The sequence below is a fragment of the Eptatretus burgeri genome, chromosome 1 (genome assembly GCF_056783735.1).
Source record: "Eptatretus burgeri isolate ZD-2024b chromosome 1, Ebu_testis_v1, whole genome shotgun sequence".
NCBI lineage: Eukaryota > Metazoa > Chordata > Myxini > Myxiniformes > Myxinidae > Eptatretus > Eptatretus burgeri.
The window spans coordinates 30,770,332-30,788,843 of NC_140961.1; the positions used below are offsets into that span (position 1 = coordinate 30,770,332).

The window sequence follows — 18,512 nt, forward strand, 5'->3', positions numbered from 1 at the left end:
TTGGATGAGGGGGTGTCGGGCGATCAGTGCCTCCCCTCATTGGTCAGGCCGAACACTCCATCTGGCTAAGGCGTAGTCGCCCTGAGGTGATGAGCTTCCTGATTGGACAAGGGGTGGAGTCGGAGCTGAGGCGATGAGTGAAGAACGAAGGAGATTTGTTGGCGATGTAAAAACAAAAACCTGACTATAAACGAAACCCGCAGCGCACACATGTAATTCCCGTTAGACATAGGGGGTTGGGCCCTAACTATAAACACATACTTATCGAGATAACTGAGCTACGGGGACTGCTGTCTGTCTGTGTGCAAAAGGCTCCCAAATCCGTAACAATATTAGGGGTAGGGGAGTACGGAGGAGGGAGGAGGCAGAGAGAGTGGGGAGAGGAGAGGAGTGATTCTGGCAGGTGTGATGTCCAGTTTAACATCCATCCGAGACAGCACACAAATTGATGAGTCACTTTGCCTGTGAAACTCCGAGATGTCAGTTTATTACTGGGTCGAGATTCAAACCCAGGCTTGACGGCTTAGAGTGAGTGTGCATACCTCTCGGCTATTCTGTCATCATCCCCATGGAGAACCGAGCTGCCGTATTGCCATTGAATCTTGAAGAGCGCTTGCCAAGTTCTTTAACCACTCGAGCAAGCATTCCAACAAAACGGTTAAAGAAACTTAAAAAAAGAAAAACGAAACATTTCATTTTATTTTTGTTTTTATATCTGCCACCGAAGGTGGAAGGATGTTGTTTTCACCCCTGTCTGTTTGTTTGCTTGCTTTTTGTCTGTTTGTGTGCAGGATATCTCAAAAAGTTGTGGATCGATTCAGATTAAATTTCGTGGAGAGGTTGGGTATGTGACAAGGGTGAACCGATTAGATTTTGGTGAAGATCCGGATCCGGCTACTGAAAAAAAAATTTAACCTGATTGTTGGGCCAAAAATGATATATAGCGCAATTTCTCAAAAAGTTGTGAATGGATTCGGACGAAACTTTGTGGACGCTTTCAGTGTGTCACAAGGAAGAATTGATTGAATTTTGGCGAAGATCTGGATCTGATCATTTTTTAAGTGATTCTTCACCATTGATATCGCTAAACCGATATATTGCACAATATCTCAAAATGCTGTTGATGGATTTGGATGACACATGGTGGACAGGTTGGGTGATGACAAGGACAAATTGATTTGATTATGTTGAAGATCTGAATCCAGATACGAGAATTAAAAAAGAAAAACTTTTAAAGTGATTCTTCACCATTGAGAAATTGGGCCAAAAACAATATATAGCATGATGTTTCAAAAATGTATTGGGCCTGATATGTTCTTGTTAGATCAGGCATTGCACGGTGTAGGTATGCACTCTTCTGAGTGCCTTTCTAGTTACCTTCGCCACTGAAGGTGAAGGAGGTTATGTTTTCATCCCTTTCTGTCTGCTTGGCTGTCTGTCTGTTTGTATGTTTGTGTACAGGATATATCAAAAAGTTGTGGATGGATCGGGTGAAATTTTTGTGGACAGGTTTGGTGTATGGCAAGGTCGAACTGATTCGATTTTGGTGAAGATCCGGATCTGATAATTTTTTCAGTGATTCTTCACCATTGAGAGATGGTGCTAAACCGATATATAGCGTGATATCTCAAAAAGTTGGGATGGATTCGGCCGAAACTTGGTGGACAGGTTCGGTGTGTGGCAAGGATGAATTGATTTGATTTTGGTGATGATCCGAATCCGGATCTGGATACTTTAATTTTTAAAGTGATTCTTCACCATTGAGAAATGACGTCTAAAACGATATAGTGCTGAAAAGCATGATATTTCAAAAATGTATTTGGCCCGATATGTTCTCGTGGATCAGGCATTGCGGGTTGGAGGTATGTACTCGACAGAGTACCCTTTGAGTTGAAGTATGCATTTAGGTTTTTTAGCTCGCCTGTTCGTAGAACAGAGAGCAACAGTGATCCCCCCGGCGTGAGCGTCAGCGTGAAAATGTTATTTTTTGGTGCAAGTTATTTAGAAGCTTGCCATTCATTTAATATGTATCAGGATGCTGATATTTGGCATGGAGGTTCCTTTGGGGTATACTATTGGTGTTGTGAAGTTGAAATTAAAAAATAATTTAAAATTTTTGACCTGTTTTGAACTTAACTTTTTTGTAGCACATCAACGTTAAAGTTTTTGGTGCAAGTTATTTAGAAGCTTGCCATTCATTTAATATGTGTACTTGGATGTTGATATTTGGCATGGAGGTTCCTTTGGGGTATATTGTTGATGTTGTAAAATTGAAATTAAAAAATAATTTCAAATTTGAAAAATTTTTGACCTGTTTTAAACTTAACTTTTTTGTAGCACATCAATGTTAAAGTTTTTTTTCCTTTTTAATGTTTTTATCTACCACACTATTTTTTACTGATTACAATATACAAATACATATATTGCTTTAAAGGTCCCCTGACATGCAAAACTTTTTGGTTATTTATATATTAACTTGACCTTCCAAGTGAAGAATTCACCCATGTTTTTAAAAAAAAAAATCTAAAATGGGATAATTAGAGCAATATTTCGATCATTTCTAGTGCCTTTCACAACTTGCTTTGCCCCGCCCTTAAAAATAGTTGACTTCAGCGAATCGCAGCGTTGACGTCACATTGCTCTGGAGTCCAGACCAGCGTTTCTCAACCTTTTTACCCTTGTGGAACCCTTGAAATAGTTTTCATGTCTCAGGGAACCCCTGCATTCAGATTATTATATACCATTATTAACAACTAGCTCTTTTATATTTTTATCAAAGTTCACGTGGTAAATATATTTTTTTTCGGATACCTGGTTTAAGGAAAAAAATGACCGCCTTTTTGTCAAATTTATTGGCAATGAAAAAAAAAACATAGTACTCGTTTATGAGACCTCACACACGTTTTAATTCACAAAAAAAATTATTTTTTTTGTTTGTTTGACAACGTAATTTTTGAAATTGTTTTTTCAACCCCGAGTCTGTTTGACAATTAAAAAACACACCTCATGTAACGATCAACAAAACTTAAACAAATAAAGCTGAAGCAATAAAGGTAAACAGAAGAACAGAGATACAGAGATACAGAGAGACACAGAGACACAGACACACACACAGACACACACACAGACACAGACACACACACAGACACAGACACACACACAGACACAGACACACAGAGAGACACAGACACTTCGTGAGACTTCGCGAGACTTCGCGCTGGGAAGCACAGAGAAGATAGATGGACACCGTGCATGCGTCCCACACTTGAGTCAGTCACTCAATGATACACCAATCTGCCGTGTACAGGACATCCACTAACCAGTGAGGGCGGTATCGCACTGGCGCCATATAGACACAGTTAAATACATTCCCTATGGTTGTTATAATTGTAAATAATACAAGACGATGAAGCCTCGATTATAATAACCAAGGAGTTTCCAACAATATGCTGTACGTGTATAGTAAAATTACGAATATTAAATCAAACAAAAACTACTCAAAAATACATCAGCCTATTTATTACTGTTTCTCGCGGAACCCCGAGCGGCCTCTTGCGGAACCCCGGTTGAGAAACACTGGTCCAGATTAGTCCGATAAATCCGTCGTCCATCTGACTTGGCCGATAAATCTGACGTGCTGTAGCTTTCTTTTATTATTCTCTTTTCTTCATGGTTTTCTTCTCTCTCTTTCTCTCTCTCTCTCTCTCTCTCTCTCTCTCTCTCTCTCTCTCTCTCTCTCTCTCTTGAGTGCAGCCTGTGGCTGCTGGTTGCGTCATTGGTTGGGACGCGGCTATGCCGCTGATGCAGTGCCCCCCTTACCAGTACACTGGTGCTCATTTTACCGACCTCGGAAGGATGACAGGCTGAGTCAACCTCCTGGTGTATTTTAATTCAGCGGCCAACGAGGCTTGAACTCAGGACCCTAGGATCCCAAGCCGCCACCCTCACCACTAAGCCAACACCAGGCTTATTATATTCTACTGGTGCTGCATGACAACAGTAGGAATAAAATAAATAAAAATTCAACAGAACGTCAGATTTATCGGACTACTCGAGACAATTGTGTCACAAGGTGTGTTCTGCACACAAGTTTTCATCATATCCAGACAGCGAGATTGCTTCGTTTTATGCGCGGAGAGATGCGGCCGATGATATGTGCCGGCCTTGCTTGCGATTTATTCTCCGTGGTGCAACATGTCCGCTGCGCTGGTCACATCGCCTCACTAAAATATTTCTGATTTCGAGTAGTATGCAAGTCGAATTTCCATGATTGAATTACGAATAGGATTTAGTCTAACCTGTTGTTATTGCCAAGTCTTCCTTCGATGTCCTCCCGATCATCATGAACGCTCGGAATTTCATCGCCGTTTTCCTCTGCTTGTCCTGCTTCTGGCTCGAACTGCTAAGGCCGTATTTCATTTCCAGCTGCCTGAACTTCACCTCCTGCGACTACGGTATCCGACAATTCTCCATGTGATTCAGACCAAAATCCTTCATTTCTCTCACACTCACTGTCGTTACCAGACAAATGAAAGTCCATGCCATCCATTATTTAAAACCAAATGTTCGATTTTTTTTTTTTTTAGCAGAAATGAACGAAGCGATTGAGTCGACCAATAGAATGTGGAAACATACAGAAAGCCAATAGAATCACGTAGACCACCAATCCAAGTAATTTACGTGCAGCCTTTGTAATCCTGGAGTTGACGTCATGTGGGTTACACCTCTTTCAGGAGAATTTTAGGGGCGTTCCCGAAGAGGTTTTTTTTTTTTTTTTTTAATTTTACATTTTACAGAATGAGTATTGTGAAAAAACAGTCAGATCTGAAATCACGATGAAAAACTTCTATAGGACATATATAAATGAAATTTCAGTACTTTTGCGTGTCAGGGGACCTTTAAAATTATTTGGATCAGACTTCACTGCAATGCTTTATAAAAAATATTATTAGACTAGTCTTTTAAAAACGATAAATGTATAAACAGGCGAGCATTGGGTGGCTTTGACACCAACTCTCTGGTTTTAACGGCGTGCAAGTACCTGAGTACCAGTTATGTGAACACCTGTCTATGCCTAACTCCCTCCCTCCCACCCCCACAAACATAACAATGTGTGTGTGTGTGTTGAGATCTTTGAAAGTTTGGTTATGTTAAATTGCACTATTTTTGATTGTGCAAGATTGTTAATTTTCTTTTTGTTCACAGCACTGCTGGCAAAAAAAAAACCTTCCCCCAAATCATCATCTTTCGTACATGTGAATCAGCTCGGGGACTCGAGTTTTGACTCACCCAGTCTTGTTAATTCTGCATCACAAATGACCACTGCACAGGTCTGTACAAACAAGTTTTCCAGTGTAATGGATTTTGCATCGTTTTTTTACCATGAGGAACCCCTGCTTCCCATGGGAGTGCCTGGGGGGGGGGGGTGTTGAGGGGGAGCAACTTTGCTTTGTGCTGTACAACTTCTGTGAGTTTGATTTATTCTTCATCGAAAGCATCCAGTTTCCAAGTAGTTCAGTCCGACGGTTAAGCCGTGCATTCGCGAGTATGATATAATTCATCGACTTGTGATAATTCCCCACTTTAACATAAGAGTCAAAACTTAAATTTGAGGTGGCCATCCTAACTTCGTGGAATGTTACCCTGCACACCTTGAGTACAACCACCAGTTTTTAACTTGCTTTGTCTCGTGGTTTAGGAATGCATAAATTGCAAAGCACTATGTACAATGGCCAAGTAGTTTTTGCCCCTCAGCCCGAATTGGGCTAAGGGGTATTGTCGTCTCAGGCGTTGTCCGTCCAGGCATCTGTCATCCTTTGGTTTCCGTCAATTTTGAGGAGAACGCCTTGTCCGATTAAATCCATTTTTGCAGGGTATGTTGGGGTTGAGTAGAGGAAGGTTCCTTTAGAAAATGGGCGCGCTGCGATTTTCAATGTGGCCTCCATGGCAGCCATCTTGAAATTGGTTTCCGTCGATTTCGAGGAGAATGCCTTGTCCGATTAAATCCATTTTTGCAGGGTTTGTTGGGGTTGAACAGAGGAAGGTTCCTTTCGATAATGAGCGCAATTTGATTCTCGACTCTGCCACCAGGGGTCCAAAACTGAAAACCTAGAAATGGCTATTTCTCCTGAACGAATGACTGGATCATCGCCAAATTTTTTATCACAGGTATATCTGATGAGGATACATGATATATAACCCGGGTTTTTGATTTGACCTACTTTTCAAGGTCACAGAGGTCAAAGTTCATACTTCGTTGTTCGGGCGTCCGTCAACTTTTGGTTTCCGTCAATTTCGAGGAGAACGCCTTGTCCGATTAAATGCATTTTTGCAGGGTATGTTGGGGTTGAATAGAGGAAGGTTCCTTTCGAAAATGGGCGCGCTGCGATTTTCAATGTGGCCTCCATGGCAGCCATCTTGAAATTGGTTTCGGTCGATTTTGAGGACAACGTCTTATCCGATTAAATCTATTTTTGCAGGGTGTGTTGGGCTGAGTAGAGGAAGGTTCCTTTCGAAAATGGGCGCGCTGCGATTTTCAGTGTGGCCGCCACAGCAGTCGTCTTGAAATTGGTTTTCGTCAATTTCGAGAACGGCTTGGCTTGTCCGATTTAAATGCATTTTTGCAGTGTGTGTGTGTGTGTGTGTGTTGGAGTTGAGTAGAGGAAGGTTCCTTTTGAAAATGGGCGCACTGCGATTTTTCACTAGCCGCCACGGGAGCCATCTTGAAGTCTGATTGATTTTCGATATGACGTCCAACGTGCTCTAACTGACTTCATCATTGTGATATCGCTGCTTCCTTTTACAATGAATGCATGGGCTGAGGGGTTATGCCCGCTTTGCGGAGCTATTTTTGATTTCTATAAGGTTTTTTTTTTTTTACAGAGATGCGATGAAACTGTAAACCTCTAGGACTTGTTATACAATCTCTCACCGGGAGTGGCGCTACACCATGCATGGTTATCTCCTGGGGAAAAAAAATGTTGACAATTTCTTCCTGTTGCATCAGCTTAAACATTGTCTAAAGTGGATGCAACCAGTGCTTAACTGTTGCGAAGACTTGTCCTTAAAACACACAATCATAATGGGGAGCTTTTGGAGGACAGGCACCACATTGGCAGAGCATGTAATGGAAGTCAGCCATCTTGGTAAAGAACATCCATTGTCAAAGGTCCATGTACAATATTGTGATGCTTATGACGATATTATTCATAAAACACTTCTGAACCCTCGTATGGTGGTGCACAATTGAACAGAATAAAACGGTCTTCTGTCATTCTGAATTCGTCTTGCTGAAATTAAAATCTGGATGTCCATTAACTTCCTCAAACTTAATGCTGCCAAGACCGATCTGCAGATTCATGCCCTCTCCTCCACTGTTAAAACTCAACCCAAGACAGTGAAAATTGTGGATCGTCACCTTATCTCAGTGTTATTCTTACTTCTACTCTTTCCTATATTTCACACATTGTTAAATTCTGTAAATCTATTTTCTTCCAAATGCACTCATGCTTGAATTGGAGGACAACTGAAATTTTTGTTCTGCCCTCATAATATATTTGGTACTCGAACTGTATTTGCAGGCTTGTCTGCTTCTTTCCAAACCCTCCTTACAAGTCGATCAGAATATGGAAGTTTATACTCTTAATTGCAGATCACATCATTTTGCTCAATCCACTGATGCACTTGTCTGATTAGCTGTGAACAGGTTTTGTGTTTTCACAAATGATGTGTAGAACATCTTTTCTCTTTCTCCAGTCCATCTTCTCACTCTCACCCCTGCTCTCTCACAAGCACACTATTCTGCTCAAGCAAGAACGTGAACTCTGGGTCCAAAAGTATATGGTGACATTCATTTTATTGCAGGTTTCACCATCAGATGCACATGCAGTCCGATCAGCCTTGGCTGGTATGGACTATCAGCTTCCACATGATCTATGCCAAAATACAGAGGACCACCCTGAAAGACCAAGCCCCCCCATTTCACCCGCACTGTCAGAGCTCTTGAGGAAGGAAATTTGTGCAGCATCTGATGCCATTACGGTACGTCTGCCGTGAAAGACTCGCTTTTGTGTTCTTTGTGTGCAGTTCGTTTAAGGCACTCCTTCATTTTCCTGCCATAGCTATTAATTTTAATTCTTTTAACTAATTAAAATAGTTTAGATTGGGTTACTTTGGGGCAGTGATGTCTTTTCAAAGGTAGTATTTCGGTGCTTATTGTTACATTACTTGAAGGTAATTTCCATTGTGTTCATTGGTATTGCATGTGCAGTCAACACTTGTTTGACGTGGGGGGTTACATTCCTGGAAACCCTCACGTAAACCATATCTGTATCCAATAAGACCAAGGGCTTATGTGAAAAAGGGGGGTAGGTTCTGAGCCAAGAGTGCAATTCCGTCATCATCGATAAACTTGCGCGTCATGTACTTGAGTTGTTTTACGGGAGTTGTCCTCACACGGCTTAAGACCATTGCATTCACTATCCCTTATGTTTTCTGCGCATTTATTTATTTGGTGGATACTGCACTTGTTCACTCATACTAATCTGCCCAAATGACACCTCACTCTCCCCTCGACCAAGCTTATCCAAAACCTCCACTTTTTGTCAGGCATCACTTTCCTTGACTTTTTTGCACAGTTTGGTTTACCACTCAAAACAGTTTTCCTCGTGGGAGCCATGGTTAAAAATCACTGACTGCAAATGTTACCAAAATTTAGTAATTGATGACAATTCCACGGAAAGTGTTGATGCGGAGGGAAATGGGGACAGTATTGTATGCGCCGTGAGTTTTTTATTTGGAACCAGCACCATAGCAGTGCTGTTGAATGCACATGGTACCACGGCATACCGACCGGAGGAAGAAGAATACCATGGAAAAGTGAGACCCATGTAAAAACAAATGGTGAACATAAATTTTTTTGTAAAGTCGAAATAATGTAAAACATGTCTACCAATGAAGATAGTACAGTTAAAGACCAGGTTTTGGGTCGCTGATGACTTTGCATGATTCAAAGGTTGTAATCACATTAATAATTAATCGTTGGGCAATTATTTTCTTAAATTTGAAACTCAAAATATGCTAAAATTAACTCAATCAAAACTTTTGTCAGTGATCGAAAAACAGACCGGAATTTATCGAAGATGCTATGACGTCACGTTCTCCGAAAACTTCGTGAACATTCGGAAACAGCGTGTGAACCAATGGCGAGATGCGAATCAGAGTGATTTCAGCGGTGATGAAATTTAGTGTTTTCATTCCGATATTGCCGAGGACGAGTCGGAGGATGATGGGAATTTATACTCTGGAGTTTCTGGCCTTGAGCCATATAAATTTGAGCCTCTTGCAAGTGCCAGAAAACAGCCTATTTCGTGTACAAGTGGCAGGACTGACTGCCGGCAGTTCACATTGACAGACTCCACCAGACAGATTGGTTTGTAGATTTTCATTTTCTTGTTCGATGACTAAAATAATGTAAAGTTTGATTCGTCTGACTTGATATAATAATTTTTAACCCTCTCGTCACTCAAGAGTCAGAAATAGAATGAATCAATAATGGACCCAAATATTGTTGTGGTGCCGGATTCAGTGGCGAGGGTGACCGCGAGATGGAGCAGTTGGGTCATCTCCCACCGAACACCAGAATTGAAGGTCGTAACCTTCGGATAACTCCGAAGGTCATAGGTACCTTAGTGGACCGTGGACGCCAATATTTTGACGGCGTGGGGTAGGGTTAATTGTCTAATTCCAATTTACCGAAGTACCCACGCCGTCTCACTGCTGGGGAAGCCACACCCTCGGCCGACTTTGTCCGCACCGAGTCGCTGTTACCGACTCGGATCCGTGGTAACCGAGCGGGGATTACCAAAGCCTGCCGGACCAAATGAACAATTTATGGTACAAACGACCTCCCTAATTCTCAAGCCCGAACCATACTGGGTCAATGAAAGAAAGCATAGACAACGAACTGGAACATTTAACAGTTATTTATTTACTATTGTAAGAGGGAGGGAAACGCAGAGCAGATTTAACACAAATATGCATGAAAATGTACAAAGGAATCACTTAAACAGTTCTACTTACAGACTGGCCACAGACAGACACACACACCCAAAAGAAATCGACCTCGTGGGTCTTCATTCAGCCATTCAGCCGAGGAGTATAGTTCAGCTGGGGGTCAGAATCTGGCCGGGTACCTGGCCGGCCTCGTGTGGTTTCACTGACTCCAACCCACCACGGTGGGACTCGAACCCATGACCCGGAATCCAACGAGCCCCCGATCCTGGCTGCTACGAACCACGGTCCTTGCCGCCACGAACGATGATACGAGCACCACGGTCCTGGCTTCCACGACCACCACCACCACGAGGAACCCTGGAAAAAAAGAGTGCAGATGACGACTGCAGACCAACGAGAAAAGAGCCCCGACACTACCACCCTTCTTATCCTCCCTCCCCCCCACACGGGTGGAGGGATCCGCTCTGAGGTAATTCACCTCTGGATTAGTTGGGGGGGGGCGTCGGGCAATCGGTGTCCTCCCCTCATTGGACGAGGGGAACATCCCATCTTGCTTGGGCGGAGTCGGCCCCAAGGCGAGGGGGCTCCGCCCACGTTCGTAGCCTTGAACACGTGGGTTATGGCGCCGTGGTGTGAAGGGAATTGATGTCGAAAACTAACGAGAAAAATAACTCGCAGCGCACATACAATTAATCGCCCATTAAACATTGGGACGGGACCCTAACTATAAACACATACTTATCGCAATAACTGAACTGCGGGGACTCTGGCTGTTGTGTACAAATGGCTGCCAGATTCGTAACACTACCCCCCCTTTCTATAGACTTGTCCCGAGTCGTAAATTTCCGTGTGCCATGCAGGTGTAGGTTTTTACCCTTGTACGTTTTACCTCCGGATCCCTGAGTGCGACATTTGCATACATGTCCCAAAAATAAATAACTTAGTGCGCTGCGTAACTAAACTATCAAACTCACTCAGACAACTTAACTATATTGCTAGCGCTAAACAAACAACAGGTGGGTTTTAAAGATTATGTACATTTCTTACTATTTATACTTCCCACAGATCACAGGTCCTGGGCCATGGTTAAAGAGGCACAGCAAAGTCAACTGTTTGTGTGGGTGAGTGCCCAGCAGCTGGAAGGTCAGATGTCTTTGGGGCCTGCTCAAAAGGTCCCTCTTTTTGTTTCACTGAACCTTCTTTTCCTCATTTCAGTCTTCAGCTGCTGGAGGCAACTCACCCTAACACGGCAGGCCATGTGCCGTCCCACAGGCCATTTGAACTGGCCTTTATGCAAGAATAACAAGGGTGGGGGGGGGGTAGCCGGGCTGCAAAATGCAGTCTCTGGATCCTTTGAACTGGAAATTAAATGGAAAAACAAACGATGCGCAGGCTGCGCAATGCAGTCCTCGTGGTGCAGCTTTCTGCAGGGCAGTCTTTGCAAACACACTGGCTGGGATGGTCCTGGCGTACATGGTGAGATGGTTGACACGGGAAATGCAACAAGGGCAAGCAGGCATGTGGTCAAGGCAAAGGCAGGCAAGGCAAAGTATGGCGAGGCAAATGCGGACCAGCAGATGCAGCACAAACAGGCCAGCAGATGAAGCTGGCCGGCCTCTGGTCTGGTCCGTGAGGTTCTGGAGGGAGTGCGGTGGTGCCTGCCGCTCCGAAAACGGGCTCGGACCTACCCTACTGTCTCCCCCCAACCTATCGCCATTGCCTGTCTTTGTCCATACCCACTCTCTTAATTTGCAACAACAAAATTTAGACTTCCCCCATTTTTTTCTTCTTTTTTCCTTTTTTATTTTATAATTCTCAGTGTCCCAAACCCTCCAACTGCCCTTGTCCGGCTAACCTATCCTACCTGCCTACTCCCCAACCCCTAATTTCCTTGTTGAGGGGACTAAGGAAGAGACAGGTGGATCTGTTTCGAGGCCCAATGGAGCCTCAGAACAACCTCCCCAGATTTCAGCAATTTCCCATGGTGGGTCCAGTGGCCTTCGGGCAGCGAAGGGATTGATGGTGCGAAGGGGTTCACATTTTCTATCTGTCCTAGCATTTATTGAACGTTAACCTCTCCCTGGGGCTTTTCAACACACCTGCCTTTTTAAAGTATTGGTTCAAGAAACCATGATTCCCATCGCCTGTGTTGGTGTCTGTTATAAATTTGGGCCGAGCCCTCAAATTTTCTCTCGTGCCCTTGCACAATTTCTTGGCTGGGCAGCGAGGCTCAATTGGCAGGGATTCCCATCTGCCGAACTCTAACTTCGCACCCCCAGGCAGCTGAGGCTGTCTCCGAGCCTACCGACTCAGTATGAACGCGGGGAGTGCCCTTCCTGCCTACTGCCCCGTATATTCCCACGTGGCATTTCTGGCGCTCCGGGTCCCATTCGGAGGGTCGCCTGTGCCCATTCCACTATCCCGGTCGCTTGGACCCATGGCTGACTCTGGCCAACTTCTCCGTGCCCGGGGTGCCCTCTACTCAGTACTCACCTTTCCACAGCCACGCTCCCAGCCGGTCAGTAGACTCCTGCACCCTACAAAAAGGTTTCGTGCCTTCACTCAACACCAACAACAAAATGACATCCGTTTGGTTAATTTGACTAATGCACTAACTAACATTACACTGACCCTGGGTTTCCTTGGGTGGGATTCACTCCTCCCCCCCCCTCCAATCATTCATTCGCACCATGCATTCCACATTCACTCCACTCACACACTCGGGCCCGCTGACCCACATTCACTCATGTTTCGTTCTCTTCATCTCAAAATCCATTTCTAAATCCAAACTAAATTCCCACTAACAGTTCCACGGGCCCCATGAGGCCGGTCTGTCTGTCTCGCTAAACCCTTCCCACTAACTACTGCTCCTTTGCCCAGGGTGAGGGTGCTTGCCCCATGCTGGCCGGGGTATCGTGTACTTGTAGCAAGGCTCGGCCATCTTTGCGTCGCCAGGGCGGCGGTCTACAATTTGCACGTCCCCTCCTTATGGGCGATGCATGGGAGACGTCTCCCCGTCAATCGCACCGTGCGCTCGCTTTTGAGCCATCCACCATGTGAGCCGAGCGCCACTCACCTGCTTGAGTGCTGAAAGATCCCCGGTGATGTCACTCGCACACGGAACTTGCGCGGCTTGCCGTGCAGGCCCGCCCGAGCGTGTCATCCCGGGGACTCGCTCCGCGCATTCCGCGAACAGAACACGTGGTGTGCAGCACGTGATGCCCAGCACACGCGCTCGCATGGGGACCCGTGCTTTCCGAATTCACACAACCTTTTCACCGTGCACGTGCCGGTTTCGTACCACGCACGAGACGTTTCAATGCCGGGTTGCGATCGCGCAGACGTGTGTGCTTCAGCCGCTCACAACACATGGGACTGGCCTCGCACCTGACGTCCTGCGGAGCCGGTGCGGTCACCAAGATAACTTTGTGCTGCCTACCAGGCTCACCATTCCCATCTCCCATCTGGATCGGTCCGTGTGCCATTTCCCCACATGCACTCGCGCATGCCATGACACTCACACCACTCGCACACTCCAACATACACTCTGGGACAATCACGCTGGGGGTTTGGGTTAGTTCCAGGGATCCCGAGGCCTCTGCCCCTCCCAAACTCGGCATGTACCTTTCCGTACCATGCACCCGCTCGACTTCGCATGGCCCGACCGGACTCACCTGGTCGCAGTCCACTTCGAGTCGGCATACCGTCCCCTCCTGTTCCTGAGGGATGTTATCCTGATGCTCGCCTTGATTCATGAAACATTCTACAAGCTCAACCTTCATGTCCCCTCCTAACTCGACTTGTGTGTGCTCGTTAACTTTATTTAATTCCTCTCTTTCTTCTAATTCCCGCGTCTCTGCCAATCTTTCCGTCGCCTCCACCATCTCCGTTGTCCCCTCGTGTTTTACTGCCCCTTCTGTACCATGCACCCACTCGACCTCGCACGGCCCGACAGGACCCATCTGGTCGCAGTTCACCTCCTTGCTTGGTCTCCTCCTTGCTTGGTCATCCAGTTTGGAGGGACGGCCTTCTCTCGGCATGGTCTTGGTAGTGCCATATGCCTTCCACTTCTTAATGATTGTCTTGACTGTGCTCCAAGGGATATTAAAGACCTTCAGAAATCTTTTTATACCCATCCCCTGATCTGTGCCCTTCCACAACTTCATTGTGGAAGTCTTTTGAAAGCTCCTTGGTGCTCATGGTTGAGTCATTGCTGTGAAATGCACTCTCAGCAGAGGAAACTTACAGGAACAGCTGATTTTATTCTGAAATAATGAAAATCACGACAACTTAACACGGGTTGAGGCCAATTAACTTGTGTGATTTTGAAGGTGATTGGTTATACCTTCGAACGAATTTATACGAATTCTAACGGTTATACGAATTACCTCTGTCACCGAAGATTACACCTGAGCTAATTTACAATTGCTATTATAAAGGGGAGGGGGTGGCAAATATTGCCCAATCAAGGTGTGCAAAGTTGGTAGAGACTGATCCCAACAGACTCACAGCTGTAATTGCTGACAAAGGTGCTTCCACCAAGTATTGACTCAGGGTGGTGGACACTTATCCAACCAAGATATTCTAGTTTTGTATTTTTAATTAATTCTCTGAAATTTTTTGAAATTGTTTTTAACTTGAAGCTGTGGTTTACTATATGTAAATACAGGTGGAAAAAGTATGATTTAATGCAATTTAATTCCAGGCTATAAGGCAACAAATGGTGAAAATTTTGAAAGGGGGTGTAGACTTTCTACAGGCACTGTCTGTGCATGACTGCAGTGATTATGGTGCAATATATTAATTATTTTCTATTTTCCTGCAATGTGCAGAGCAAAGCTGCTGAAGAATTTGCTGCATTGAACATGACAAGTGGTCTGGCTGATTCGGAGTCTGGGATTGCAACACAGCTGGCAATACCAGTCTTCAGTCTACACACACAAACTTTTGCCTCTGCCTCTACTGGTGAGGAGAGTAATTTTGTTTTAACCTTCATGATTAATGTAATAATTTAAATTAAATTTCGTACTTTTCTCTGCAGTGCTAACTTCAGTTCCTTTCACTGTGCTATTTGGTTTTGCAGTGGCTCCCACGCTGTCAAAGCTGCTGGAATCTAACACTGCTGGCACCTCGGCAGAACTTTCATCCAACACAGAGCAAGTAACAGATCAACAGCAGACCATGCCAAATCAGTCCAGTCCCAGTGCCCCTGTTGGCACCGCAAGTGCCGTGCCATGCTTCAATGTGACGAAAGGTGTCTGTTGTTTTCTTTTCCATTCTTGACATTGTTAGCACCTCTTTCTTCACTTGTGTTTCTTTCCATAGTTTATTTTGAACAACAATTCTTTCTTCTTCTCTTGAAAAAGGTTTACATAAGCTCGTTTTCCTTTTCTTTTCTAGATTTCAGTGATTCTGTAAAGAGTCCGGAAACCTCATTTCCACCCTCGTCAGCAACAGATTTAAACGAGCCAATTGCCAGTCTGGAAGCACAAACCCATTTGGGGAAAAATGTGCAAAACACAGCTGAGGTGTTGACAAATTCTTTCGTTAGCGATTCCAACGTCGTTGCTGGGATGGATCGTGAAGTGAGCCGAAGTACTGTTGACAGTGTTGAAGGAGTGGGGTTGAAGATCCCTGGATTGGATAATAAGTTGGAGGTGGAAAAGGGTAAAGAAGGAGAGCTTGAAGCGGATGAGATGATGCAGTTGGAGTTTGAAAATGCCGAGGAGCGACATGAAGGTCCTTCTTTGTTTCAGGAGGAGCTGAATATTAATAGGGACAATGATGAGACTGGTGTAGATCAGATAAAGCTGAACGAAGAAGAGATGGAGGTGCCTTTTGGATGTGAAGAAGGAAAGGATTTGGTGGATTCCTGTCCTGCCCTGGAACAGGTTGTAATTGAAGTCCTTTTTTCACATTGCACTGAATTTTTGATTGTTTAAATATAGCTCAGCATAACTCGTGTTGATGTTGCCATTTTGTCATCCAGAACATCGAGCCAGTGATTTCCTGTTTCAAAAAGTGCCTTTTCAGTTTCTACAAAAACATAAATTCCATTTCAAAAAAGAAAATTTGATGGGAAATTTATCAGTGGAAACAGAAGAGTTTATTTGTGCAATTACATTGGAATAAATGCAATATTTTAGTTGTGTGGTTCTCCACAGGCTGAATTCCCACACCTTAACTCTTACAGCACTGGGGGCGGTGGGGAGGAGTTGGAGCTGGGATTCCCCCTCGAGATTCTTTACAACATTTTGGGATTTCATTTTTTTTTTTTTCATCATCAAATTTGATGATACAAGCATCAAATTTGGCACATTTGTTCTCCAGGGGATCCTAATCAAATCTGCCTGATTGGCCATTTGAAAATCCAAATTTTGAAAAATTGGAAAGAAAAAAAAAAAAAAAACTTCAAGAAAGTCAAGATCACGAATCAATGTTGGATGCTGGCTGAGATTGGTGAATGTTTCAGAAACATCATCAAAGACGTTCCAAGTCTGCCATGCAGTTTTCTTCCCTTTACCGCGGAAGGCAGACACGACGTCATATCCAGTGAACGCATGGAAGTATGGGATCCCTCTCGCTTTCTCATGCCCTATTGCAGAAACTACCTCATGGACTGGAATCCATCGTGCCTTGGCTCCTTGGCCAAAGGCAATCCACATGTTCTCAAGACTTAGTTCTTGTAAGGATGGCAGTACAGATATTGCTATGACTAGTACGTCCGTGTCATTAGCCTTAATGATAATGGACTTGCTACCATCCGTCGTTGCATCCCTGGCGTGTACAAATATTAGAGTGTCAGCTTCTTCATGACAACATGGAGACACAGCATCCAGTGACTTCCTTGTGTTGCTAATGGTATCTTCTCCTTTTGTGACAATGACTGTGCTTGTCGTCTGTGCTTCACACATCTTTTCCGCAAGGAAGTGAAACAGCTCAGTCTTGTTACTGTCATCTCGAAGAAAGCTTCTCCAGTTACTTGGGGTCTTACTGGTTCCTGTCACTCTTCTTCTGATTCCTTGCCCCCTTTTCGACCTTGCCTCGGACTTCAGACTTGACTTCTTGTACACATCAAACACCACGTCCACCCTCTCGTACCTGGCACCATAGGATTCCACCTTTGGAATGATGTCTTCTTTAGCATAGTCATCAAATATCTTTGAAGTGCATGGAGGTAGGGCATTGATAAGTGCTGAGTCATCAATGATGACTGCATCTCCCCTTGCTTCTCTGTCTAGGATGTTCACTTGCGCTTCAAGAATTTCAGCCAGCTGTGACTTCAAATTTTTTTGAAGTTTTTTTATTTTATTTTAATTTTTTTTCAAATGGCCAATCGGGCAGATTTGATCAGAAAGCCCTGTGGGACAGAAATGCCAAATTTGATGTTTGTATCATAATTTGCACAATTTTTAGCCATGTGAGACTCAGCTCTAAGAGAGCTCTGTGTTGTTATTCTTCTTGTTCTTCTTGTTCTTCTTGTTCTTCTTGTTGTTGTTGTTGTTGTTATTGTTGTTCTTGTTCTTGTTCTTGTTCTTGTTCTTGTTCTTGTTCTTGTTCTTGTTCTTGTTCTTGTTCTTGTTCTTGTTCTTGTTCTTGTTCTTGTTCTTGTTGTTCTTCTTCTTCTTGTTCTTCTTCTTGTTCTTGTTCTTGTTCTTGTTCTTCTTCTTGTTCTTCTTCTTCTTGTTCTTCTTCTTGTTCTTCTTGTTCTTCTTCTTGTTCTTCTTGTTCTTCTTCTTGTTCTTCTTGTTCTTCTTCTTGTTCTTCTTCTTCTTGTTCTTCTTCTTCTTGTTCTTCTTCTTGTTCTTCTTGTTCTTCTTCTTGTTCTTCTTCTTGTTCTTCATGACTCAGCTCTTTTATATACAGGATCCGGATCTCCTTAAATACTAAACGCCTGTACACATCCTCGCATTGAGGGTGCCTTTTGAGAGCGTCTATCATGAACTTTTAAATATATTCTGACATTTGCTTTAAAGTTTCGAAAAGTTCACGTTACTATTTAAAGATTATTCCATTTAATGTGGTGTAATTTCGTAAATACACTATTTTCTCGTCATGAACGACGATCGTCCATGGCGGGTCTCGCTATTGGCTAAATCAAGCCACGTGACGAAATATCGGAAGTTGTTATTTTTTTTTTCTTCTTCTTCTTCTTGTTCTTGTTCTGCTTCTTCTGGTGAAGACAAAACCAGATCAGATCGGACGCGGCTCTTGGACACATTTGTCCTTCCTTGTTCTACTATCTACTACACTAATACTGTATGTCCAGATCGGACTTATCGTTCAGGTGTCACATGACAATTTGGAGTCACATGTCCAAAAAATAAAATCTGCAATTTTTGCATGTGTTTATTTACAACAAACACATGTGAATAAGTATTGCATCCATTAGGACACTGGTGTAAATTAATTTCTCTGTTTCTTCTGAGCGTTTTGGTATGTTTTAGATATACTGAATAATTGTAGAAAAACAATAAAATGCATATATATATATATAT

General features: G+C 43.8%; 1 protein-coding gene across 1 annotated transcript in view; it reads left to right on the top strand.

The window, feature by feature from the left end:
• LOC147034164 (uncharacterized) overlaps nt 1–18,512 on the top strand; it is a 266,468-nt gene that overhangs the window by 21,699 nt on the left and 226,257 nt on the right. The window contains exons 5-9 of the mRNA XM_085850149.1: nt 5,206–5,330; nt 7,864–8,040; nt 14,847–14,979; nt 15,098–15,268; nt 15,415–15,905. Of these exons, the coding sequence (XP_085706275.1) occupies nt 5,206–5,330; nt 7,864–8,040; nt 14,847–14,979; nt 15,098–15,268; nt 15,415–15,905 (1,097 nt within the window). The remainder of the gene's footprint in view (nt 1–5,205; nt 5,331–7,863; nt 8,041–14,846; nt 14,980–15,097; nt 15,269–15,414; nt 15,906–18,512) is intronic.